We start from the raw sequence: 25,677 nt of genomic DNA on the forward strand, positions 1-25,677 counted from the left end.
ACGCTTTTCTGCTTATTAATTAATTCAATAATTGAATTTTTAACTGGAAATAAGTTCGGCAATTTGAATCTCTTAGGATTTGAGTATAAATTATAAAATTCGTTATTTGTCTTAATTTTAGTAAACTTAAACTCCATATTAGTCAGCAAATTTTTATCATTTAATTTGTCTCTTCGCAACTTTTACTTCATAATTTATTCCATCTGTCTATGATTTCTGCTATCACAATTACTGATATGATTGATAATTAGCTGAAATTAAAAAATTTTAATATCAAAACATTTCATACTTACATGATAGATATGTATTATGTTGTGGAAATTAAAAAAAAAAATACCTAAAGTAAAAATACTTTAAGAAAATGAATTTTTATCTTTTCTAATTTTATCGGATATGTTAAATTCTAATTAAAGTTAAATTTATTAAATAAGCTAAATAATCATATACAAATGATAATTTAATTTGCAGATGAACCAAGAAGAAGTGATTGGTGCTCAACGACATATTCTCTCATCAGCCGCTTCATCCAACGATGATATCGCTTCAAACAGGTATGTTTTTTTTTTTTTTGTTTACTTATTGTTTTTGTTTACTTATTTGTTTATTTATTGTTAGAAGTTCATGACAAAAAAAAAAAAAAAAAAGAGCTAAATCTAAAATAAATTCTAAGATTCATAAAATAAAGAAAAAAAAAAAAGAACTAAAATCTAAAATTCATAAAATTACTGAAAAGTTTTTACTAAATAATAGTTGCATTTAATTTTGAATCAAATATTTGAACGTAATGAGAAATGAATTATTTCATTTTATATGATTGCTTACATTTATCATGCAATTTGCTTGATATTTTTCATTTCTCTTAAGTTTCTCTTTTCAGATCAACAAGTTCACCTTTAGATCAAAAACCAAACATCTGGCAAATGAACGGACAATCAATCATTAATCAGGTAAATTATGAGTACATCTTGCAAATTAATTCATTATTTCTATTTATTTGATATAACTTTCAATAAACTTATCCCATTATCCTATAAATTTTACTAATAACTATTGTTATTGGTGTAGCTAAAATTAATTAGTTGAAATTTAGAAATTAATTGAAAATTTACAAAGATTTCTTTGTTGTTGAAATATTTCTTTGCATGATGAATACAGGTAGATTACTTATGAATGACTAGTTTTGCAAGATATTTGAATTGGGCTAAGTATTATTGAGTAATTGTCCGGAAATGAATTTTTTATCCTTATGATTTTACTGGATTAAATGATTCTGATCAATGTTTAAATAAAAGAAAGAAAAAAAAAACCATTAACTTTAGCATTTTTAAGCAGATGAGGCTTTTGTTTCAGTTATCTCCGACCGCTGGTGATCAGGCAAATATTGGTGAGCCAGCTCAAGCCAGTTCTTCAGCTACTGATTTATCTGCTGATGCTGAAGGTGTTTGGTCACCTGATATTGACCAGGTAGGTGTATATTAGGGTCACCTGATATTGACCAGGTAGGTGTATATTAGAGTCGCCTGATATTGACCAGGTAGGTGTATATTAGGGTCACCTGATATTGACCAGGTAGGTATATATTAGGGTCACCTGATATTGACCAGGTAGGTGTATATCTCAACGATGAAGGGAAAATGTCAGCGGTTTCAAATGTATTTTTATTATAATTTGTAGTGAGTAGTAGTAGTAGTAGTAATTAAAACATTTATTTGTTACGAGTAATGTATTTGTTAATTTTCGAATTAAATTTAAGGCATTTCAAGAGGCGTTGCAAATTTATCCGCCATGTGGTCGACGGAAAATTATTCTCAGCGATGAAGGGAAAATGTATGGTAAGCATAAATTCTATTGAAAATTTCAATATTATATATATAAAAAAAAAAAAAAAAAAACGAAACACTATCATCTTGTCGGATCAGATAAATGTTATGCATGAAAATGTTACAATATTCTGTATTGCATGCATTTCAGATATCTTTTATGAGAGAGATTACATTTGCTGTGCATAATTAAAGGATATTTAATGGAAATATTATTATTTTCAAACAATTAAATAAGTTATTTTTGTTTATCAAATTGTGATTATCTGATAATTTTTACACTCATGTGTGAAAATTTCATTTAATTCCAGTTAGCTTTAGCTCTTTTTTTTTTTTTTTAAGTCTATGTTAAATGTAAGTTAGACTATTCTAATCTTTTTTTCATCTTCATTTATTAGCTTTCATATTGATTTGTTTGTAATAGCTTGCATGCATGCATGCATATCTATGTGGTGACATTTACTGACCACTGTCCACAATGTCAAGCAGCGGTACATGACCGGTCATCGGGAAGAGGGCAGATGTTTGTAGAGAGAGCCTCCTTCACCGCTTCCTTTCTTTACATCCTTATGTGACCACTTCTTTTTACCTCCAATCTCAATGGATTTCTCTCTACCATTTTCCCTCTCAATGAATTTCTCTGTACCAATTTTCCCTCCGATGGTATATTTATACATTTGCATACTTTGAGGGACTTTACTATCACCTGCAGTATATTATTATAGCACATCTGCCCTTAATTCTTTCTCCTCCTTCTCTTTCTCTTTATTTTCTTCGATTATCTCTTCATTACTTCTGTAAAACTATCAAATTTTGTTTATTTTAACTTCAAAAAAAAAAAGCGAAAAGAGAAGAAAAAGTAACAATAAGAAAAGCGGAAAAAATTAAAGAATAAAATTTAGCCAAAAAATTTAATTTCATTTCTTAATTTATTCTCATATATGACTTTTACTTCATTTATTTAATGCTTTTATCAATTGTTACAAAATTATTATCTTTTGATGGAAATTTTTTTCTTCTTTTTTTGGAAAGAAATATGCATGGAATTTCATGATTGTTTATAACCTACAATTAAGTTTTATATTTGGGAGAATGTAGCAATTCATATAAGACTACGGTAAGTGTTATATTTATTGTTTATAGCTTAAGCAGTCGATTTATTAACTTTTTCATCTTTTGTCGATTTAGTGAGAAATAATTGCACCAAGTTTAATTTGAAAATAACTATTAACACTGGTAGAAAATTCTAGAAAATAATACAAAGTCTAGAAATCCATAAAATATCAAATATTAATCTTCAAAGGTTCAAGGTCATAATCTTTCATAAAAAAAAAATTCTGCAAAATTCTGGTTAAAAAAATTTTTTTTTTTTTTCATTGACACTTCTAAAAATTATTTATGTAAACAAGCAAAATATTATTACCCTGGATGATCTTTCTTCCTCATACTTTAATTTTAATTAATTTTGATTAAAATTTAATTAATTTTTGATCGAAGTTTAAATTACTGATGAAAGAAGAAAAAATTAGTAAAATTAAGTTTCCTTAACAGTTTATTGCTAAATTTATTTTCAATCTTTTTGATCATTTTTTTTTTTTCTTCTTCTTTTTTTCTTTTCAAAGTATACAAGAGAAAATGTCTTTCATTCCATTTTGTGCTAAAATAATTCTTTTTTCATCATCAAAAATGTCATCCACTTTTTTTTTTTTTCACCTTTAAAATAAAACCAGCTTTTATTAAATAGCAACATAGGCAACAAAAAATTTTTTATATTTTATATTTGCCATCATCTGTATCATTTTCCTGTCATTTTCATCACTGTGGTAAGAAACAAAAAGGTATGAATTGAATAAACGGAACAAAAATATTCGATTTGTTTCTTTGCAAAAATGATTCATTTTAATTTTTTTTTTTTTATTTTATCCTTTTTCTCCTTAAAATAATAATAATAATAATAATTAATAATGATAATAAAAGATGATAATATTTTCTAATGTTTGCCTTCTTAAGAAATAATAATAAATATGCACACATTTAATGAAACGATTTATTGAATTAGAAATGAAAAGCGATTGATAAAGAAAGCCGAGAATAAAATGATTGATAATTTATAATTTAAAAAAAAAAAAGAATGAAACAGCTACTAATTTAATCTCACTTATTTATTACATTTCGATGTTTTCAACGAAAAATATGATAAAATGCTTTTTTTTTTTTTTTTTTTTAATTCTTTACACATTTCTTTGCAAGAAATTTAAATGTGAAAAATTTTGAATTTTTGAATTTCTTCCTGAATCAAATGACATGGAATACTAGGAAATTTTTTTTTTTTTTTTTTTTTTTACTATAGCTTTTCTAAGAGGGCAAAATTTTCTTTTTCATCCTTTGCTATTATTCTATTATTCTAGGATAAAAGCAGGTGGAAGGAAGTTAAAAGAGGAAAGAATAGCCCTTCTCTTCTTATCGATGTCCTTGAGATGACCACAGTCCCATCCTGTGTGGAAAATACGCCATTCTGACCATTCACTAAAGCCATTCAAAACATTCACACATCAATGGATTGCATATATTTGAATCAGATGACCTTGTAAGGAATAGAAAAAGTGGATAAACACAATCTGACATTTTAATTTCTGATATTTGCATATGTAGAGACACGTATAGAGACACGTATGGAGACACGTATTCAGACACGTACATTAAATTTATATTAGTTAACAAATGATTATTCATGAGCAAATTGAGCAGTGATCGGTCTAGCAAGTCATTTTTTTTTTATGGGTTGTTGAAGAGGTGTATGAGAAGAAATTGTTCAGTGATAAGATCATTGTAGTGATGGATCATATCATTTGAGAGAATGATATGATACAAATATGATATGATATGGTATGATACAATATTTTTGAAAGTTAACACAAAGTTCAATTGAAATTTATCACTGAAATATGTTTACTCTGTTGATTTGTATGACAATGAACCAGAGATGATAAGCTGATATTAAATAATCTGATTAATTTAAAATTTGAACAGCAGCTGTTTTGTTCTTTGAAATTTTTAAATTTCAGGTCGAAATGAATTAATAGCTCGATATATCAAGATAAGGTGTGGCAAAACAAGGACACGAAAACAAGTTTCATCACATATCCAAGTTCTTGCGCGAAAGAAAGCTCGTGAAACACAGGCTAAGCTTAAGGTTAGGTTAAATGCATCGTCCATATTTGAATAATTAGTGCTTATTTGCTCATTTTCAAAAGTTTGAAAAGTATAATGAAATTCAGAAGTCTGAAGTTAATACAAATTCAAATTAAAACTGAAATAATACAAGTTGAATTTTAAGTCAGCGGAAACATCTCCGCCATCCGCTGTTAGTACAACTGTTCCTGGTACTAGTGCTGAAAAAGAAAAACCGATGTCAGCAGCATTAAATAATTTATCGATGTTGGCGATGAGTAAGCAAAATGTCCTACCTCGGGCACTTTACCCAACAGTATGGCCCGCGGGTTTTCCAACTCCAACTTCGGCACAGACCGCATTTTCAGCTCAGGAAGATCTCAAAGCTTATCAGCGTATCGTCGAGTAAGTTTTCTTCCCTCAATCTTGACCTATTTTACTCTTTTAATAATTTAAGTTTGTTTCTAGTTAAAAAAAACTATATCTCATCTTACACCTGAACTGAGTTAAAAATTCTTGAGACATTTCAATTTATTAGATGTATGTCAATTTATTGAAAATTGAAATTCTTAGAATAAATGGCTACAACAATGGTCGAGTATCATTGAATGGTCAGTCACCAGTGGAAAAGTTATCACCTGTGATACCTGTTGATGATCGTGCTATTGCTTCTTCAGTGCTTACCTTATGCGGTTTCACAGCTTATGTTGAACCCATTCCAAACAACGTTGCTTCACGGGTAGACCTCGTGCGAATACCAAAACTTGCCGATGAACCACTTGAGGTAATATTTGTAACAGTAAATATTAAATTGACATAAAAGCAATGTAAAATTTTCTCGTAGTATTATCATTTGTTAGAAAGATATATTTTACTAAAAATTAAATTTTGTTTCTCTCAAAATTCCAACAAATTCATTTAAATATTTGAACAAATTTTAGGAAAATTAAAAACTAACATTCTATGGATGAATCTGATAATTTTTTTTTTTTTTTTTCTGAGTATATTATATGCTTCACACACACATACACACACTTACTTTAAGCATAGTGAAAGATCAATCGAAGAAGGTCAGTCACTTCATTTCTCAGCATATTGCCCTATTATCATTGTACCTTAAAAAAAAAAAAAAATACATCATTACCCTGAATATTATTCCAAATCCTCCCCATAAGTAACTTTTCTCACAAAAGTTACAAAGCCCACATTATGTGACATACACGACATTCTTATAGATTGCTAAGGGAAAGTGAGGCTGTGTTAATTATTTTGGATAGCAATTATTTCTGGCTGAAATGTATTTACTGTAATTTGATATGGTTAGATTTTTGTAATTTTACAGTTATATGTTGATTAGTTAGATAGTTAAAATGAATGAAAATAATTGTCATCGAGAAGGATTATAATAATAGCAAAAGGATTGCAAGAAATTGACAGTGTTAATTTAAGCGAAAATTTTAGGAAAAAATTTGGCATTTAGTAAAAAGAAAAAAAAAATTGTAGTTAAGAGAGAGAGAGAGAGAGAGAGAGAGAGGGGACGAACAATGAAATGTAATTAATTACTTTATGATATGAATTGAATGATTTGTTGAATGTTTGAAATGGTTAAAAATTATAAGACTATTCGTCTTGTGATCTAAAAAAGGTTATTCTTTTCTTGAAAAGCAATTTGTTTTGTCTATTTGGCTAACTATAATTAGAATCATAGATATTACTTTATTCATTACTTTTTTTGCAGACTTTCAAGTTAGAGGATATAGCAGAGAAATATCCACCAGTACTTGGTGAGTTATTTGCATCGGGACCTCGTGATGGTTTTTTCCTTGTGAAATGTTGGGCTAACATCGAATTCACTCTACCGGATGATAATTCTGCTCTTTATGCAGTTGATAGCTTCTATGAAAGTACCCAACGATTTGATATCACAGTATCCACAAAAGTATGCTCCTTTGGTAAGCAAGTGATCGAGAAAGTTGAAGTAAGTTAGAAATTTTTAAAAATTTGTTCTACTCCATATAATTACTTGTTCTTTATCCATATTTTCATTTAATACATTTCAAAATTAGAGCTAATGATGATTTTAGAAACTCATAAAATCTTAACTTTTCAACTAGTCAGCAAGTATAAGCTTTAACTTTACAATTATAAAGACTTACATCGGATTTAGCGATTTTTAGGTATCACTAATGTGATTCCAGTTGAACATCTAAAAATCGATACTGTCATATTAGTTGGTTGTAAATAATATTGTGATCTTTTTTTAGATTTACTCACCGATTGAAAACGGAAGAAAATTTAATTTTCGATTAGAAGGATCACCAATGTGTGAATATATGGTGAAATTTGTTGCAGAGCTGAAAAAATTACAAAGTCATGACTTAATGAATAGTGTGTTATATAATTTCACAGTATTGCAGGTAATATTGCAAGTTTCTATATTTTTTTTTTAATAGATCTGTGATCTATTTTATCGTTAAATTTATTTACCAATTTCGTAGTTAGCATCTAATTAGCATCTACACATTAACTTTATGACAAATTGTTTTTTTCAATTAAAAGGATTGTTTTGTTGTTGATGAAAATTTGATAAAATAAATTATGTAAAAGTAGAAAGTAACTGCATCATTTGATTTGTTAAATTTTGTTTTATTAGATTTATTAAAATTTGATTTATTAAAAAAAAATTATTAAATTTTCTTTTAGCTGAATAATTTACAGGTAGTAACAAATCGTGATACAAAAGAACCATTAATGGTGATCGGTTTCGTTTTTGAGGTATCACCGGTTCCAGAATCGACATGTCGTTTATACAGACTTGTTGCAGGCTAATAAAATTTTCATTGCTATTAGAAAATGTCAGGATTCAAGTTAAAATTTAGAATCAGGAAACCTGTTCAATACCGGTGGTAAAATATATTTTATATATGTTAGATATATGTGAGATATTTTTAATATTTTTTTTTAAGGCTTGCCTTTTATTAACGTTGCCTACTTTCAATGAACATTTGATACGCTAATTATTCAAATTATTTTCACTTTTGAAAGCGCTCTGTTTATCACACACTAAAAAATTGTTTCTTCCTTACTTCTTTTTGAAATTTCAGCTATTTTTTGTACATAAAAAGTTTGGTTTGAAAATATCGATGAGCTTTTGCAAATTTTGACTTTTCAATAGTTATTGGATTCATTTATCTAACGATCTAACGATAATAAACTAACTGAAATTTATTTTAGCTAATTAGCTCTTTGCATAATTAATTAAATCGAGAACTGTTCACTATACATATATTCATTTTGAGTATAATTAAACACAGAACTGTTTTGGCTTCACATATTGAACTACTTAAAATTCTAGGAAATAGCCTAGCTTTAGGACTGATCAATAATAATTATACTTTAAATATTATCTTTATCAGAACTATTTACTTAGAATGCTCAAGCTCATTTGTCCAAAAAAAAAATATTTCTAACATTTTTTTTTTTTTTTTTGCTTCGAAAAAACAAATCTTTTTTTTTTTTTTTTTTTTAAGATTTCAATTTATTATTTTTTTCATGATTTAATTCTTTTTTTTTTTTTAAAAAAAAAAAAAATAATGCAATTTTTTGCCTTTTCATCAAGCAGATGTATTTATATGTGCATTTTGTTCAAGTCATCATTTTTTCAGTTTGCATTTAATCGTTCTACTGAATGAATTATACGTGTTACTTTACGTTTCATTTCCATTTCTTTTTTTTTTTTTTTTTTTCAAATATATTTGAAGGAAATTATTGCAAATGTTTGTTTTTTATTATTTGTTATTTTATAATAATTATGTGTGTGTGTATATCATTTGTTAACATCGCTGATATCAATAATAAAATGAAATTATATGATTAATATAATTTGAGATATTCTATTCAATTAATTACATTTTATTAAGTATATTTTTGAATTTTATAAGAAAAAAATGAAAAAAGAAGCAACATAATTTTTATTTAACTAATAGAAATGGTATCTGATAGAAACTTGTTTCATTTTTTTTTTTTTTTTTTTCATTTGATTTCTCAAAAGTATAAGATACTTTTCAAATTTAAAATTGTTAAAATTTAAAGTGGTGGTTGAAATTTCACAACTTTTTGTTCTCAACAACAATTCCATAAACATTGGCAATTTATATTTGTATAATTGTGTAAATAAAAAAAAAAAAAAGTTTGTCTCAATAGAATTGATAATGTGAATGTAACGAAATTATGAAGAAAGAAATTTTGAAACATCGATGAAATTCACAAAATCACTTGCTTCTTCAATATTATTGATATTATTTTTAAAGCTGAGCAAAATTTGACCTATAGCTATTAATAATGATCAACTGCAACAGCATTAATTAAATTACAATCCTAACCCGTAACTAATTTACCCGAAATTTTCCGATGGATCATTTCTAGTATTAGAAAACAGTCAACAGAAATTAAATTTTAGAGGAGGGATAGAATCTTGAAATTTGAGAGGTGGAATATGACGATGAACGTTTTGGAATGTTAATTTGTTGAGAAAAAGTTTCAAATTTTGATAAGAATTTGAATTATTCTTCCTTTGTTCCTCTCTCTTACTCTCATTGAAAAATGATTTCATTTACGATATTAATATCAAAATGATTAAATTTTGTATAATTAAAATTTGCTTTTACACATAGTTCATGCTCTTTTCCTCTATTCTTTTAATTTCTTTCTTTTATTGGTTTCATCTATGTCTACCATAGGTTGTCGAGATATTTATTTGAAATTGGGACAAAATATGCTATAAATTTTGAAACAATCGCTTATGCATATTCTCTCGTAATTTTGATAGTTCGTTTTAGATTGATGCAGTCAAATTAATCTTTCGTTGGATATTCCTGTTAGAAATTAATGGTTAAATTTAAAATTACAATTTGCACAATATTCACAATTCATTTTAAACTCTAAAATTTCATTTTAGATTTAAAACTTTTCCAATTTTATAGATATATATTTTAGGATAGTTGTTACTGTAATTAGTAGTAATAATTATGGTAATTATTGCATTTGCTAGTGGTGTAATTAGACAATAAACACATTTTTTTCTCTTTTTTTTTTTTTTTTTTTTTTCTCGAGATCCTTCACTTATTTTAAATATCACTGAATAAATCATTTTTTCTTTCTTTTAACGGCCTGCATCCATTAGCATATGCGGCAGTTGTAATTGCTGTTGAAAATCGGTCGCAGGTGACAATGACCTTTTCTTACCAGCCGCTGCCAAGTGCTGCATAGCCTGAATGAATAAATCTATTGACCTTTTAAAATGCATAAATTTAAACATTTCAAATTCAGTATCAAATGTAGCTACTGCACTTATATCATCATACGAAATAAAGATAAAATATAAAAGGTCACAGTACGTCCATTTGTCTGGCGAATTGATCTGCTGGACTTAATGCAGGTCGTTTGCCAATATTTTGCAATGAGAATAGATCATCCAAACCATCGTGAAATTCCATTGCATGTGATGGTTCTCCAAAGGAACGTTTATATCCCTAAAAGATTTTTTAAAAAAAAAAAAAAAAGAAAATGATTTTTAACTCAACAAATAATCTTTTTCATAATTGGAACAAGAGAGAGAGAGAGAGAGAGAGAGAGAGGGGGAAAAAAAAAGTAACCCAGAAAAGTTGGAAATTATTTGAGAGAATTGTTTCAATACTAAAATTTATTTAATTATTTACATTTAATACCAATTCATTAAGACGCAAAAGAGAATTAATGTTATCTTCGAGTTGCAACGCTGGTGATAATTGCTTCTTCTGTCGATGATTTCCATAAGCGCACACAAAGTCACCAAAGCATATTGCTAGCGCTGCTGTCACAGTGGCCAAATCTATTAGATACATACTGAAATGATTACAATTTATAATATTTTACAATGATTGCTTAAAATAATTAAAAAAAAAAATAATTTGCTAAATAAAAAAAAAAAAAAAAATAATAATTTGCTAAATTTGTTAAATATTATATCGTTTTTTGATTTTTATCTAATTTCCATGGAAAAATGTTTATTATCTAAAATGGATATTCTCTAAAATACTTAACTTAAAACTCCATTAATGATCAAAATTCAATGAGTACATGAAAGACTATTTTGAAATTTATAGCACATTTCATCCTAATTTTAACAAATATTTGCAAGATCTGTCGTAGACATAAAACCAATAAAAAGAATGAAAATGAAAAGAAGTAAGGAATAAAGCCATAAATTGTATAAATGTGACGTAAATAAATAGAACAAAATTTAATTGTAAAAAATTTAATCATTTTGATATATAAATATTACAAAATGAAATCGATTTCAAAAGGAGCAAAAAAAAAAAAAAAAAAAAAAAAAAAAAAAAAAAGAAAGATGAAAGAAGGAAATGCGGTTAAATTTAAATTCTTAACAAAAATTTAAAACTTTTTTCTTAACAAATAAACTTTGCTCATTTTCACCTAAAGTTCCTTCCGGCTCTCAATATTTTAATCATTTTGATATCATTTTGATTTTTTTTAATCATTTTGATATATTTTGATATTTTCATTCTATTCAATAAAATTCAATTTTTGTCCAACTGTTTCTAATATTACAAATATCTTTTACGAATAGTCATTTTTAAATAATTTATACTGAAGCTATGAATATGATAAATAGAGTAAAATGGAATTTTAATTTAAATAAAAACATAGCAGAATAGTTTAAAAGTATTATGCACAGATCAAATATGAAAGTAATACAATGAAGAAAAGTAAATAATAATAATAATAAAATTCCAAGGAAAGAAATTTTGGATATTTTTGACTTTTTTTTTTCGCAGTATTTTTTCAAATATAATTGACTTTTCTTAAACTTTATTTTGTAATTAGATTGAAATTATTGCAAAAGAAGCATTTTTTTTTTTTTTTTTTTTGAAAATATAATTCAATTTAATTTCAAAATAAAGGTTTTTACTTTTGTCAACATTCAAAGATTAGCTAAGAGAATATTTTCTCTTTTACTCGAAATATATATCACATAAGTATGAGTAAGTAAAAATTAGCAAACCATAAATGATTACAAATAATGAATTATAAATGTAGATATTCTGTTTTTAACCTATGAAACTAATTTACTTTTAAATATAAATGTGTTAGCAAAACATTTTGGCAAAACTTTTACAGCAAAAACTATTATTAAAACAATTAATGCTTCCAATTAATTACCTCTATTATGCGAAATAACAATTTAGTCTTCAGTTTTACTTTGTCATCGTAATAATAAATCATTTACCTTTCTTAGGTTTTAATTTCTTTTTCATCACAATAAAACATTTTAAAAAGAGAAAAACGCGAAGTTATCATAAAAGTATTAATTATAAAATTTAATTACTTGGCAAAAAAAAAGAAAAAAAATTAATTCTGATGCATTATAGGATTTGTCAATTTTTTTTTTTTTCTTTTTTTGAAAAGTTTATTGCAAAAAAAATAAAAGATCTATCTGAAATATTTTTTTTTTAAAAAAGTGCAATCATCAATCAGAATTACACAGTCAATATTGCTATATGGAAATGAAGGAAATATTTTTTTTTTTTCTTTCTTATCATTTCCTTTTTGAAAAAAAAAAAAAAAATTAAATTTTTAGATTAAAATAAGAAATAAAAATCAATTTGTTTCGTTTAATTAAATTTCTAAAAAAGTTTAAAAGTTGTTCCATTTTTCCAACGATTTGGAAGAATTTTATAACGAAAAATTTTCGCTGCTTTTTTTATATTTTTAACAGTTCGATTAGTCTTTTTTATTGCTTTCATTTGAACTGTAAACTGCATTGACAATCTCAGATAAAAATTTTAACTAAATTTGAATGAAATTAATTACTAACCAACTAAGCAACTATTTTACGTTTAATAAATGATTAGAAATTATCAATTAATTATGCATATTATACCAATTCTTTCTAAATTATTGATAATAAAACAATATCAATAATTAAATTTAAATAATTAAACTATTTTAGTCAAAAACAATCATATGCTATGTTTGTGTCTCTTAAATTAACTCATTTGGAACTTTAAAAAAAAAAAAAAATCTAGAAGTAATAGATTTGAAAAATCAAAAACTTTCACAAACATTTCACTTATCAATAAAATGATTGCTGGCAAAAGTTAATGAGAAAGTTGTGATAATAACGAGAACAAAGTGTAATATTAGCAAAAGATTTGAAAATTGTTAGTATTAAAATGTGAATTATATTTAAAGTATAATTACTTTTAATATAATTAGTAAAGCAATTTCATAAAACAAAAATACAACAAATAAATGCAATAAAATTGCAAAAAACAAAAAAAGAATGAGAAAAACTTTTCATTATAATGTTTTATTTCTGGAAAAAAAAAGAAATAGTCGTCAAATTTGATTGGAAATTCAGTTAACAGAGAGAGAGAGAGAGAGAGAGAGAGAGAGAGAGAGAGAAAAAAAAATTAATTTTGATCATCACCGGAAGGAATCTTTTTTTTTTCATTTTCATTTTAAGAATTTTAATTTTTTTTTTTTTTTTCGAAATGAAGTATTTTTCTAACTTTAATGGCAACATTATCTGTGCAATTTTGATTGATTTTACTTTTTAAAAGTAACTTTAACACTTTTTCCCAAATGAGCTATTTATCATTGCAATAGATAACAGATTGTTAAGAAATGATTATTTGTGCAAACCTGAAAAGTTTATCAGAAATAAGTTGGATTTGATATTTTTGTTCAATTATTGACCATACCTTGTTCGAATAGTAACTACATTATCGATTTTGAATCAAAAGATCAAAAGGTCAATCTATTATCATTGGATTATGATAAGTTGCAAATATCATGATAAAGAAAATGAAATTTTACTTTAGAAATTTCATATGAAATAACAGTTTACATATTACTCTATAATTTTTTTAAGTATATGAAAAAAGTAAAAAAAAAAAAACAATTTTTAAATAATTTTATATTTTTTGAATTTTAAAAAGTGAATTGATTCGATCTTCCAGAATCTACCAATTTCAAAATGTCATATTTCAAATTTTTTGTTGTATATCCTAAAGAAAATATACATTCTCAATTTTGCACCATCGACAAATTTTAGAATTTCTGCTTTGTCTTCATTTTAAATCATATTTGAATAGTAGTATTAAATTTAATTCCTAACTTTTTAATTATAATAACTTATTTTACACCAACCTTAGTGATTAATTATACCATTTAATGCTGATGGAAAAAAATAAATACCATTAGAACTAAGATATTTCTCAAATGAAAGAAGTAATTGGTCGATACCATTAATTTTAATGTGCTCATTATAGCATTCATTACAAAAGTTATGCTTACGCTTCAAAAGCACAATTTCTATCAAAAAATTTTTTAATCAATACAATGTTAAACAAAAAAATTGATTAATTAAAGAAATTCATATGTAAATGATAGTAAAATTATTTTCTAACAAAACGATATGAGAAAAAGATTAATTTTTTTTAGTGATTATTCATTGCATTATCTCTAATTAAAATGTATACTTTAATTAAATCATTCTACTTATTAATGTTAAATTGCTTGAAAGTTATTTAAATTAATTTAAATAAATTAAAATGGTCAAACAGATTTATTTATAGATACATTAACTATAATTGTTTATAGTTTGACAATTGCGATAATTAAAATAAAGTATATCTCAAATATTCTATCAAATTTTGTTTTGAATAATTTAGCCATACTATAGTTTGCCACTTAATCGTTAGCTGAGAGATTTTAAGTGAAAGTGAAAGTGAAATTTTACTTCTATAATTGATAAAGGAAATAAAGAATTAATTAATGAATTAGCGCCTTAAATCTTCAAACAAAGATGTAAAACTAAAATTATAACTAAAAATTAAAATATATAATAAATGCAATGAAACGGAATGAAAAATTCGTCTCATCTATTATAACTTTATGCATTTTTCGCAAAAATTTATTCATTAATCTTTTATGTGCAATTTTCAGTGTCTAAAATTAAATTAAATTAAACTAAGAACAATATCAGATTGCTGATGATTCTTTACTGAGCACTTAAAATGCAACACGGAAAGGAATAATCTGATTACTGATCACTATAGCTAGTCACCTGTCGGAAATTTTTGAGATATATGTGTCATCTCGAGAAGATCTAAAAATTAATGAATGCTCTTGGTTCAAGCACTCTTTAATTTTAAAATTGTACAGAAAGTTTCAAGTGCTTACCTGCAATAAATTTTCTCTTCTCTTTTTGCTCACAAACTATTTCTCTTTCACTATGCAATTTTCTAATTTATTATTAAAATTCATCTTAAACTGTTTATTTTTGCAAATTTTACCCTAAAAGTAGTAAGAAAAAAAAAAAAAGGTTGATAAATATAACAAATGAGAAGCAAATTATTTATGTGAAAACATTTCAACATGGGTAATTGAGGTGGGATGGATTGGGATAGGATGTGGAATCTAGTCATGAGATGGGTGACATTAGAAGGGTGACAAATAATGAGTATTGTTATCAGAGATGTCTCGTTTTAGTTAGTTAGAGTTGTTTTGTGTTGACAAAAATTAGCTAATTTAGCCTACTAATGAAATGAAGCGATAGAACAATGAAATGAGTTAAGTGATTAAAGTGATAAAGATGAGAAATAAAAGTGATATGACATTATGCGATATAATAAAATTCCTTTGGGAAAAATGGCATGCATAAAAAGAATTTTTTGATAGCAAAAAAAAAAAAAAAAAAAATTAGCAATACTCTTGCTTTTTCTTTTTTTTTCTTTTTTCCTGCATACTTTCAAATTCAAATTTCATTATCTGAACTGAAAATGAAGAATAAGCTGATTTTTTTTTTTTTTTTTTTTTGCAAAAATGATTGATTGAAAAAGAATGTGAAGAAAATGTCAATGGTTAAATTTGTCATAATTATTGACATTGTTAAAAATTAGAATTCAATATTTCATTTATTAATTTATAAATCTATTTGGTTAAGCTAGAAAAATGTATTTGTTAGCCGAACAAAAGTTATTATAATTTAGTAATTTAAAAAGCTAATTATTTCTATCATATAGTTGATGCATTAAGCTTTTAACATAGATTTATTTAGTGTAACAGACAAATTTTTTAATAAAATATTATTTCTTTCTGGAAGGAACGAACGAGCATATTTATGAGCTATTTAGCTAAGCAATGATCATTTCCATTATCAATTTGAATGAATAATTTTTCAAAAGTTAGCCTATGCTAAAATTTTTAACATTTATTTGAATTTTTTTTTTTTTTTTTTTTTATTCCATTAAATTATCAAGTATGTTTTTGTTTAATAAAATTTTCAAAATCAATTCACGAAAATCTCAAATATGCTAATAATTGCAAGGAACAAAAATTAAAATATTTTTTTTTTTGTTAATATACAATTTGTTTTAAAGAATTTAAAAAGGTTAATTTTTTAGACAAAAATAAATATTTGTAATTAGGTGATTCGAAAAAAGCTCCAAATATAATTTCTTTTATATTTTATATTACTAGCATGGAATAATTAAAAAAAAAAAAAAAAAAAGAGCTACAAATAGATAATGAGAAAGCCAATTAAGTTGATTGCAAAAGAGAATCTGTACATAATTATAAACCAAATTAATAGTAAGGTTTAGATAATCCAAAATATTTCTATCTGAAAAATTCAATCTAACTATCGAAATTTTTTTAAACTTTTACAATTTTATATTTATAATATATTTATCTCATACATGTTGTGTTAGTCGAATAGAGAAAATCTTAGATGGTATCAATAATTGCTTACAATCAAGGACATTTCAACCTCTAACCTATGACAATTAGTTTAGCCAGTTGACAGAAAATTGTCCTATTAAAAGAGTAAACTGAACAAATATCAAAATCACATCGTTCTTAAGTTTCAACATTATTTATGTTGAAAATTCATTCAGCTCTGAAATAACAAATGAAAAACAATGAAACCATCGATAGAATTTCAACAAATGAATTTATTGAAAGTAAAAAATAATTTAGAAAGCATGAAAAAGATGATTGTTAGTATGTTTGATTTGTGATAAATTTTTAAATAGCATAAACAAAATTAAATTTGTAAGACATTTATGAATACATTCATTCCACCTACTCGTCGTATCATGCAGAAATACACTCTATATTTAGTGGCACAATAAAAATAATTGTCACCAAATACGGTTAACATGACAACAAGAATGTGTTGAGTTTTCGTTTTCTGCACTACAATCAGTCCGAAACATTCCTTTCTAATAGTTAAATTTTTAATTTCAAAAATGAATTAACGAAAAGATCAATTTTTAGAAATTTTAACAACTTTTTTTTTTTTTTTCAGCTTAATTTCATTTCTAAAATCAATAAAATTTACTACAGCATTTTTCTTATGTGTTTTTTTTTTTTCTCTTTTTTTCACGAATAATTGCACAAATATTTGCTTTGCAACAATAAATGTACTAGGAGACGAGCAGATGGTAATCAGTAAATTATAAGACTATATGATTTCTGATATTTATATGATTGTACTTGATTTCCAATCTAGTTAGATATAATTAATATTGCAGCTTAATTTGTTATACTTACATATGTATGATGCATTTGAATAGAAATCTTATTAAGAAAAGTGAAGAAATATACGAATTATGCACAACAAATAATAGTTATTTCTTTTTTTTTTTTTTTTACTAATAAACTAAAACTTATTGAGTAATCATTGTAGAAGTGTGAAAATTGTTTTCAAAATATGAATATAATTGAAAACTTTCTTCAAATATTCACTCTTGTTATGCTTCGAAGATTTCAAATTTCATATATAATTTGTTTTTTAAAACTTTTAGGGGATGACTCTTTACACTTTACTATTATTACAAAAAAAAAAAAAAAAAAAAAAGGGTTTGCATTACAATAGGACAAATCTTATAGTTAGCTCAAATCTGAAATATTCAACCTTCTTAATTTCTTACGAGCAATCTAATTTAAAACCTGAGAGTGGAAAAAATTTCAAAAAGAACAATTGGACAATAATTATAAAAGAAAGTAAGAGTTAATCATGATCAATTCACTGATAAAAACACCGCCTAATCACAAAAAATGGTGGTTTTTAGGTTTTACTTTCTTCCTTTATCTTACGTCATTAATTTCAGGAAGTATGCAGATAACAAATCAAGATTTAAAAAAAATACGGATCATAAAGTGTTTTCACAATTATAATTATTTTAGCGTAAAGGAAAGCTAACGAAGGACGTAAACAGATCTTCGGAGAGAGAGAGAGAGAAGTAAAGATATTAACACACCAAAAGTCGATCCGCATAATTAATGAAGTTTGAAGTCAGTCACTCCGTCTTCAGACTAAATTAAAGCGTGCACCCGGAAGTCTGAAAACTTCCCTGAAGTCGTTGCTGGCTGTTATAACTGTCATCTTCCACCCAACATAACTGCCTCTTCTTTTCAACACCTTATAACCCTTAATTTCTTTAAGCTCCACTCAAATAATTTCAAAATTTCGAACTAACAACCCCAACATGCATTCTCTTCAACATGATGAGCTGAAAAATGAACATCGCTTTGATGTTTTTCTTTTCTTTAATATATAACTTTAGTTCTAATTGAAAAAAGCAATACATAGACGGAAAGGTAATCAGCTATCCCAATACTGTGGTATATTTTATGACCTCTCGTAGTGGAGGAATCTCAGCCCAAAATAACTCTTCTAGAGTCTAATCCTTACTAATGCATGTCAATTGTACGCTAACTTTGCAAATACTTATATGGTTTCTGAAATATTAAAAGCACAAAGCTGATAACAAACAAATTTATTCTAAACAACAATTCTTTCAAAAATATTTAGGATACAAAATAAAAAGAAATTTCAAATATTTAGCTCATTGCAACAGCATTTGTTGGCTGTGTTCCTTGACGATTCTTTGGTTTTGCTATAGTTCCTTCACGGAAATGATTTCTGAAATAAAATGGAACCGATATGACCGAGCTTTAATAGATTTCGAAGCACAAGTAATAATTCAACAGTAAAAAAATGTATCAGTTTCGAGTTAATGAAGCTATAAACCAACTGAGAAGTAAATGTCAGTGCTTCTAACCTGAGATATAGTGAAATAGGCGAACGAACTGTTAATTTATATAGTTGATGACCCGCTTACGATCATAAATGGAAAATATACACCACCTGAATATTCTAAAATTACTAATAAAACACAGAAAAAAGACAAACCTGAAACGGCGCCTTACAATCTTAAGATGACGCATGCGACCAGTACCCGTCGTATGTCGCCTGATTGCTTTTGCTGACCATTGATACGTACGCTTACGAGCAGATGGATAACCACATGATGCACAACGATGTTTTTGAATATGATAAGATGAACGACCGCAACGACGGCACAACGTATGCGTCTTATTATGACGCTTACCAAAAGATGACGTACCCTTCGTCATTACTGAAATTTATACTTAGTTGTTCCAAAAGAATATTCTCCCTAATAGCATCTTTAACACGGAAATAGCACCTAGTTAAGCTCTCTTCTATTCCTTTTTTTTGTCATCACATAATCTCTACTTTTTATCATTGCTAGACAATTTATAGTTAAAAATAACCCTTGTAATAACATTTTTAACATGAAATTAGCTACTCACACAAAACAGTTAATCTTTTCATTCTATTCTCTTTCAATTAAAACCTAAGGTAGAACTACTAACAACCAAACAACCAAAAAACCGATCAACCGATCTACCAGCGATTCCTCCTGAGGCACCCAAAAAAACTACAATAAACCAAATTAAAATAATCCAGGGACGATTTGCAAACTGATCGTCTCACTCGATTGTTGCAGAAATATTAATAAAGGTAAATTTCCTTGTGATGCGTTCCTTAGTTTATTCTAATACATTTTGTCTTTCTCTTTAAAGCAGAACTAATATTTAGTGTGATGAGATGATTATAATAATATAATTTCATTACCGATTACAATTTGCAAGTGGGAGAGAGTCGGAGAGTGTTTGCTTTTTTTTACACATTTTGGTGGATGTTTTTACGACGTTGCTTAGTGCTACACTGTTTAGTCTTGAGATTTGTGAAGAGAGATGAGATAGAGAGAGACTGATGCTTGAAAATGGTTCCTTCATTTCCTTTCCTTCGTTTTCTTCGTTGGGCGGTGTTAGAGAGTATGCCTCTCGAAGTTTTGATTCGTCTTAATTTCGTTCACATCAAATATGTTATTATTCTTTTACAAATGTAATATTAATAAACAGTTCTCATGCAGTTACAAATTCTTTATCGATTTTGGGAAATCTTTAAGAAAATTCTTTGATTAAATGAAGTTTGGTCATCGTCATACTTTATTTAAAATGCTGAACATGTAGTATGACGGATTGTTTTTGAAATAAGGGAAAATGTTTCCTGATTGGTCAAATTAATGTTATGGGACCTATAAATAAAACAGTATTTAAATTTCATCCTTGTTCATATTCACACTTAACACTGCAAGTAAAAGCATAAGATTCAAAGCGAACTGTACCTTATTTGTTCTTTTTAAAAGTACCTTATTCTTTTTTCCATTCTTCTTAAAATGTTGCATTTTATTCACTTCTTTTTATACTTTAAAATGTACTTTTAAGATGAGCAGTTTAATCAAAGTGGTAACGGTGAGTACAAAACCATATGAGGGGCAGAAACCGGGTACGAGTGGTTTACGTAAGAGAGTAAGTTAGTTTTTTATTGATCTGTCTATTTTTATCCGTAGTCGAGGGACGTAACAGCTTTGGTTCTATGAACAATGACTTATTTGAAGAGAAATTTTATCCTGCTTTTATGTATTGTAATCTCGAAGTTCAATAAATTAAGAGGAGATAGAACTCTGTTATGTTTAAGGTCCCAGAATTCCAGCAAGAAAATTATACGGAAAATTTCATCCAGTCCACATTGGATGCTGGTTTAGGTGATAAAAAAAAGGGTGCAACTTTAGTGGTTGGAGGTGATGGCAGATATCTCTGTCCAGAAACCGTCAATATTATCATTCAAATGGCTGCAGCTAATGGAGTATGTTTATTTTTTTTTATGGATTTTCTACTGTGAATTCGTTGTTTCTCGGAAGATACTCATGTATATTGTATTAATTGATAAGGAAACGTAAAAATTGTCGATACTTTAAGAGATATAAACAAAGAATTATTTTTTAAAAATGATGTAATTACAACAGTAACAGAAAAAATAATCAAATTCGGATAGACCACATATATAATTGTTCTATCGTTAAATTCACGCTACTTTTTTAGTTGCGTAAACTCATTGTTGGGCAAAATGGCTTCCTCAGTACACCAGCCGTTTCATGCTTAATTAGAAAACGTGAAATAAACGGTTTGTGTTTTGCTCATTCCTCTTTTTAACCAAACATTTGTTCCCTTTTACGAGATAGATTCTCTACTGAATGATTTGTAGGTAATTATGACATATGTTTCGTAATATTCTGAGGATGACTATAGCATATGAACTAAAACGAAAATTTGCATGTCGTTGTTATATAATTTTTTATAAGACATAAGTACCTTTGATGGGATAGGTTTTTAGGTTGAAGAAAGCTTGTTTCACGGAAAAATTCACTTACAGATGGTAATTTGATCAATGGCGGTATCATTCTAACGGCCAGTCACAACCCCGGTGGTCCTAAAGCAGACTTTGGAATAAAATTTAATTGCGCAAATGGAGGTCCGGCGCCCGAGAAAGTAAAATTTTATGTCCTGGTTGAAATTTCAAATTTACCGGATGAGACTCCAAAGCTTTTGTGTTTTTATCCGGTTTGAATTTTATAATTGAGTAACCATTGTAGTTGACGGAAGCTATCTATGCGGTGAGCAAAAATATTTCGAAATACTATATTTGCCATGATTTGCATGCTGACTTCACTAAAATTGGAAAGACTGATTATGATATTGATGGTTATGGTATTTTTACGGTGCATGTTATTGATTCGGTGAAAGACTATGTTCAACTAATGGAACAGATATTCGATTTTTCAAAGGTTAACATCATTTTATTTTTCCATAATTTTGTTCTGTTTGAAGACGTGATATGGCATACTTCAAACATACTTCACTTTGTATAAAACACAAAGTGTATTAGATTCGGTCAATAATTTGTTGCAGATGAAAGAATTGCTTAGTGGTCAAACTATGGGACAGTTCAATGTGTTAATCGATAGTTTATATGGAGCTACAGGACCATATGTAAACACTATTTTAGTAGAGAAGTTAGGTGTGGATCCAAAGTTCATGTCTCACACAACTCCAAAACCTGACTTTGGTGGAGGTCATCCGGATCCGAATTTAACTTATGCAAAACAGTTGGTTGATACGATGAAGAAAGGCGAGCATGATTTTGGTGCTGCATTTGATGGCGATGGGGTAAGCATTTTTTAGTTTTGACCTGAATCTTCAGATTTGAATTTTTTTTCAGTTTGAAATTTAATTTGAAACATTTTTCCCTCTGATTGTGTAACACCTATATTTTTTAATGAAGGTGTTTGCTTAGGTTTATCTTTTTAATTGTTTTCTCCCTTGTAACACCTTTACCGTTCTCCACGTTGCACTTGAATCAATTTAGAATAAAATTTTCAAATATGCTTTGTTACTGCAGCATTGATGGAAATCATAAAGTCCTGGTGGGTTTTAGGATCGAAATATGATTCTTGGCAAAAACGGCTTCTTCGTGACGCCTAGTGATTCGCTTGCTGTAATTGCTGCAAACTTGAAGTGCATCCCTTATTTCCAGCAAAACGGCATTAAAGGTCACTTCATTTCTATTTTAAATCTTTGCTCATCAAAATTGTGAAATATAAAGTTATAGGGTTATTCAGATTTCATTTTTTTGAAATTCCGAAAATGTTGAAAAAAAAGCTTGAAATTCCAAGCTTTCGCTTATTTTTGTTACACTACTTTTTGACTTTCTCTCACTGCATCCACTGATCGCTTTTAGAATGAGAAATTTATAGGTTATGCAAGAAGTATGCCAACGGCCGGAGCAGTAGATCGAGTGGCCAAAGAAACAGGTTTGCCGATGTATGAAACTCCGACCGGATGGAAATTTTTTGGAAATCTTATGGATGCTGGTAAACTATCTTTGTGCGGCGAGGAATCATTTGGCACTGGCTCTGATCATATAAGGTGGGTAGATTGTTTAATGATAGAATCATTGATCAGGAAACGGAACTACAACTCTATAAAACTTACATTTTCTAGTGATATTATTTTTTTATTAAGTAATTATAACTCTTACTTCATAATTTGGATATTTTTTAAAATGTATGAAGACTTTTTTCTTCAGTTAATCTTTTAAAACCTTTTTTTTTTTCTTATTTTTTGAAGGTTTGATGCAGTTAATGTCATAGCATTTTCATGCTTGTCTTTTTGAAATCTTGAATAAGGTTTTCAGTTTACCCGCCGCTTAATCTTTAGCTTCTCTGTAATAATGTAAGAAATCACTGCATGCTATAAAAGTCTTGATAATACTTGAGGAAAAAAATATTTAGGTTTTAACTGCTTTTTTAAAAGTTTTCCTAACTTTAAGCAAGTTTCATCTGGCAAAGAAAGAATATAGATGGATGAATGATAACTTCAGAATGCTACTGTAGGGAAAAGGATGGTATTTGGGCTGCACTTGCGTGGTTGCAAATTTTGCAAGAAAAGAAACAATCGGTTGAAAATGTTGTTAAAGAGCACTGGTCGAAATATGGCCGAAATGTTTTTACGCGGTATTTAATTTTTATGTTTTATTTATTTTACAGGAAAGGAGAAATTTTTAATTTTTCTACGTACCATTTGCGCATTTTATTTTGGAGGATGAAGATGGAATGACTTTAGCATCCATACTGATTGTTTAGAAATGATTTAAGAGATTTTTTTTTTAATATATGCGTAGAATATGGCTCAGTGTTTTCGTAATAATATAGATATGACTATGAAAATTGCGATGCATCTGGAGCAAATTTGATGATGACATTCATTGAATCCCAAATGCAAGCATTCGTTGGTCAAAAATTTACGGCAAATGAGAAAAGTTTCATTGTCAAGTACGCTGACAACTTTGCCTATACTGACCCTGTGGATGGTTCTGTTTCACAAAAGCAGGTAAGCAATGCAATTATTTTTTTTAAGTTATACGGGCTAACTCATTTTTGATTAAATTGTTTTAGTAATATTAATTTTGGTTTGCATCGATTTTTTTATGTTTTTCACAGGCTAATGGTAATATTAAATTTTAACCTTCTGAAAACCAGCTAATTGATTATCAAAGTTCAGCTTTTTTTTTTGTTAATAAATATTAATGAACTAAATGAATTTTATTCGTTATATTTTATTATTAATGAATGAGCCTTTAGTGCTAACTTTCGTCTTTAAGTGAAAGATAATTCATTTATGTAATATGTGTGTAATATTAATTTTGGTCTATTGATATGGAAATAATGAAGTAGCTATATTATTTGATATCTAAAACGGATACAGTATTATATATATTATGTTTTGATATAGTATTATTATATTATATATAGTAGCTTTATTATTATATATCAAACTTAAGAACTTCAATTATTTGAGTTGTTGTGTCCGTTTCTTCAATCTAAACAATTATATATAAAGATAAAATATATAAAAACACTGCTTATATAAAAGTAAAAAAGATAGAGCAAGAAATCACGTTTTGCTCTTTACCACAAAATGCTGAAAGTTATCATAGTATTCATATCTTGTATAGTGTTATTTATTAAATATATAGGTGCTCTGGCGTTTTTGTAAGATTAAATTTATCGGTTCCGAAAAGTTTGTACATTCAATAATTTAATAAAATTAGCCTGTAGTTTTTTCTACCTATAGGTAGCCTTTTGATCTTTAGTTCTTTTTGATATTTTTCTAAATCTTGCTTCTTTTCTCTTAAATAAGCATCTGAAATATTTCTTAAACATATTTCCAGGGTATACGCATTTTATTCGAAGATGGCAGCCGTACGGTATTCCGTTTGAGTGGTACTGGTTCATTGGGTGCAACAATCCGCTTATATGTTGACTCATTTATTGATGCATCAGATAAACAACGGCTTTTCCAAAGTTCAGAGGTTAGCTCTTTGTGTTTATAAAATATCGTATTTCTTGAAAACTTAACAGTTGAAACGTACAATCTTTTCTCAAAATTCAAATGGATAATATATACAATTTGTAGTTTTTAAATTCCATCAAGTTTTGAGTTTCAAGGTTTAGGATATAATCTTGGAATCAGTCCTGCTCTTCATGCTCATTATTATGAATTTATTCCTTGAAATTTCAGGAACTTTTGAAGCCTTTGGTTCTCGTAGCTCTGCAGATAAGCAAATTGGAACATTTCACTGGCCGTGACGCTCCAACAGTTATTACATAAATTGTGGGAGATATGAACAAATACCAGTGTCATAATATACTACTTGCTTTTCTTCGAATTCATTATTTTGTATTGGAAAAACATTTTTTTTTTCTTTTTTGTAATTTTGTTTTTATATGGGCCTTATATTTTATGTTATACTGCCTCTAAAGGTCTTGTATGTTTAATCTATTTTATAAATTGGTACTATTTAACAGAGCGTGTTAAATTAGGTAGTCATAGGTCTCAAGAT

At 27.2% G+C, this 25,677-nt stretch overlaps 4 protein-coding genes across 4 annotated transcripts; 2 read left to right on the forward strand and 2 right to left on the reverse strand.

Annotated features, from left to right (window-relative positions):
• Positions 1 to 468: 468 nt before the first annotated feature.
• Positions 469 to 7,820, forward strand: Bma-egl-44 (conserved hypothetical protein,hypothetical protein; the record flags this gene model as incomplete). Its single annotated transcript, XM_043078193.1, has 10 exons — positions 469 to 551; positions 878 to 947; positions 1,351 to 1,464; positions 1,754 to 1,832; positions 4,886 to 5,013; positions 5,158 to 5,396; positions 5,565 to 5,775; positions 6,730 to 6,969; positions 7,256 to 7,408; positions 7,710 to 7,820. 10 exons carry the CDS (start codon positions 469 to 471, stop codon positions 7,818 to 7,820), a joined length of 1,428 nt encoding a protein of 475 aa, XP_042934127.1.
• Positions 7,821 to 10,152: 2,332 nt separating this feature from the next.
• Positions 10,153 to 10,873, reverse strand: Bm10347 (Uncharacterized protein; the record flags this gene model as incomplete). Its single annotated transcript, XM_001896138.2, has 3 exons — positions 10,153 to 10,260; positions 10,388 to 10,522; positions 10,718 to 10,873. 3 exons carry the CDS (start codon positions 10,871 to 10,873, stop codon positions 10,153 to 10,155), a joined length of 399 nt encoding a protein of 132 aa, XP_001896173.1.
• An 8,032-nt stretch (positions 10,874 to 18,905) lies between these two features.
• Positions 18,906 to 19,481, reverse strand: Bm14074 (60S ribosomal protein L37-A, putative; the record flags this gene model as incomplete). Its single annotated transcript, XM_001894571.2, has 2 exons — positions 18,906 to 18,987; positions 19,258 to 19,481. The coding sequence occupies 2 exons, from the start codon at positions 19,479 to 19,481 to the stop codon at positions 18,906 to 18,908; spliced, it is 306 nt and encodes a 101-aa protein (XP_001894606.1).
• A 1,179-nt stretch (positions 19,482 to 20,660) lies between these two features.
• On the forward strand, positions 20,661 to 25,445 carry Bm13746 (phosphoglucomutase, putative; the record flags this gene model as incomplete). The annotated part of the gene is made up of 12 exons (XM_001894570.2): positions 20,661 to 20,744; positions 20,914 to 21,081; positions 21,318 to 21,399; positions 21,649 to 21,764; positions 21,869 to 22,060; positions 22,185 to 22,442; positions 22,711 to 22,825; positions 23,030 to 23,201; positions 23,669 to 23,788; positions 23,987 to 24,164; positions 25,006 to 25,146; positions 25,356 to 25,445. The coding sequence occupies 12 exons, from the start codon at positions 20,661 to 20,663 to the stop codon at positions 25,443 to 25,445; spliced, it is 1,716 nt and encodes a 571-aa protein (XP_001894605.2).
• Between the last annotated feature and the right edge of the window lie 232 nt (positions 25,446 to 25,677).

The sequence above is a fragment of the Brugia malayi genome, assembly GCF_000002995.4.
Source record: "Brugia malayi strain FR3 genome assembly, contig: Bm_v4_Chr2_contig_001, whole genome shotgun sequence".
NCBI lineage: Eukaryota > Metazoa > Nematoda > Chromadorea > Rhabditida > Onchocercidae > Brugia > Brugia malayi.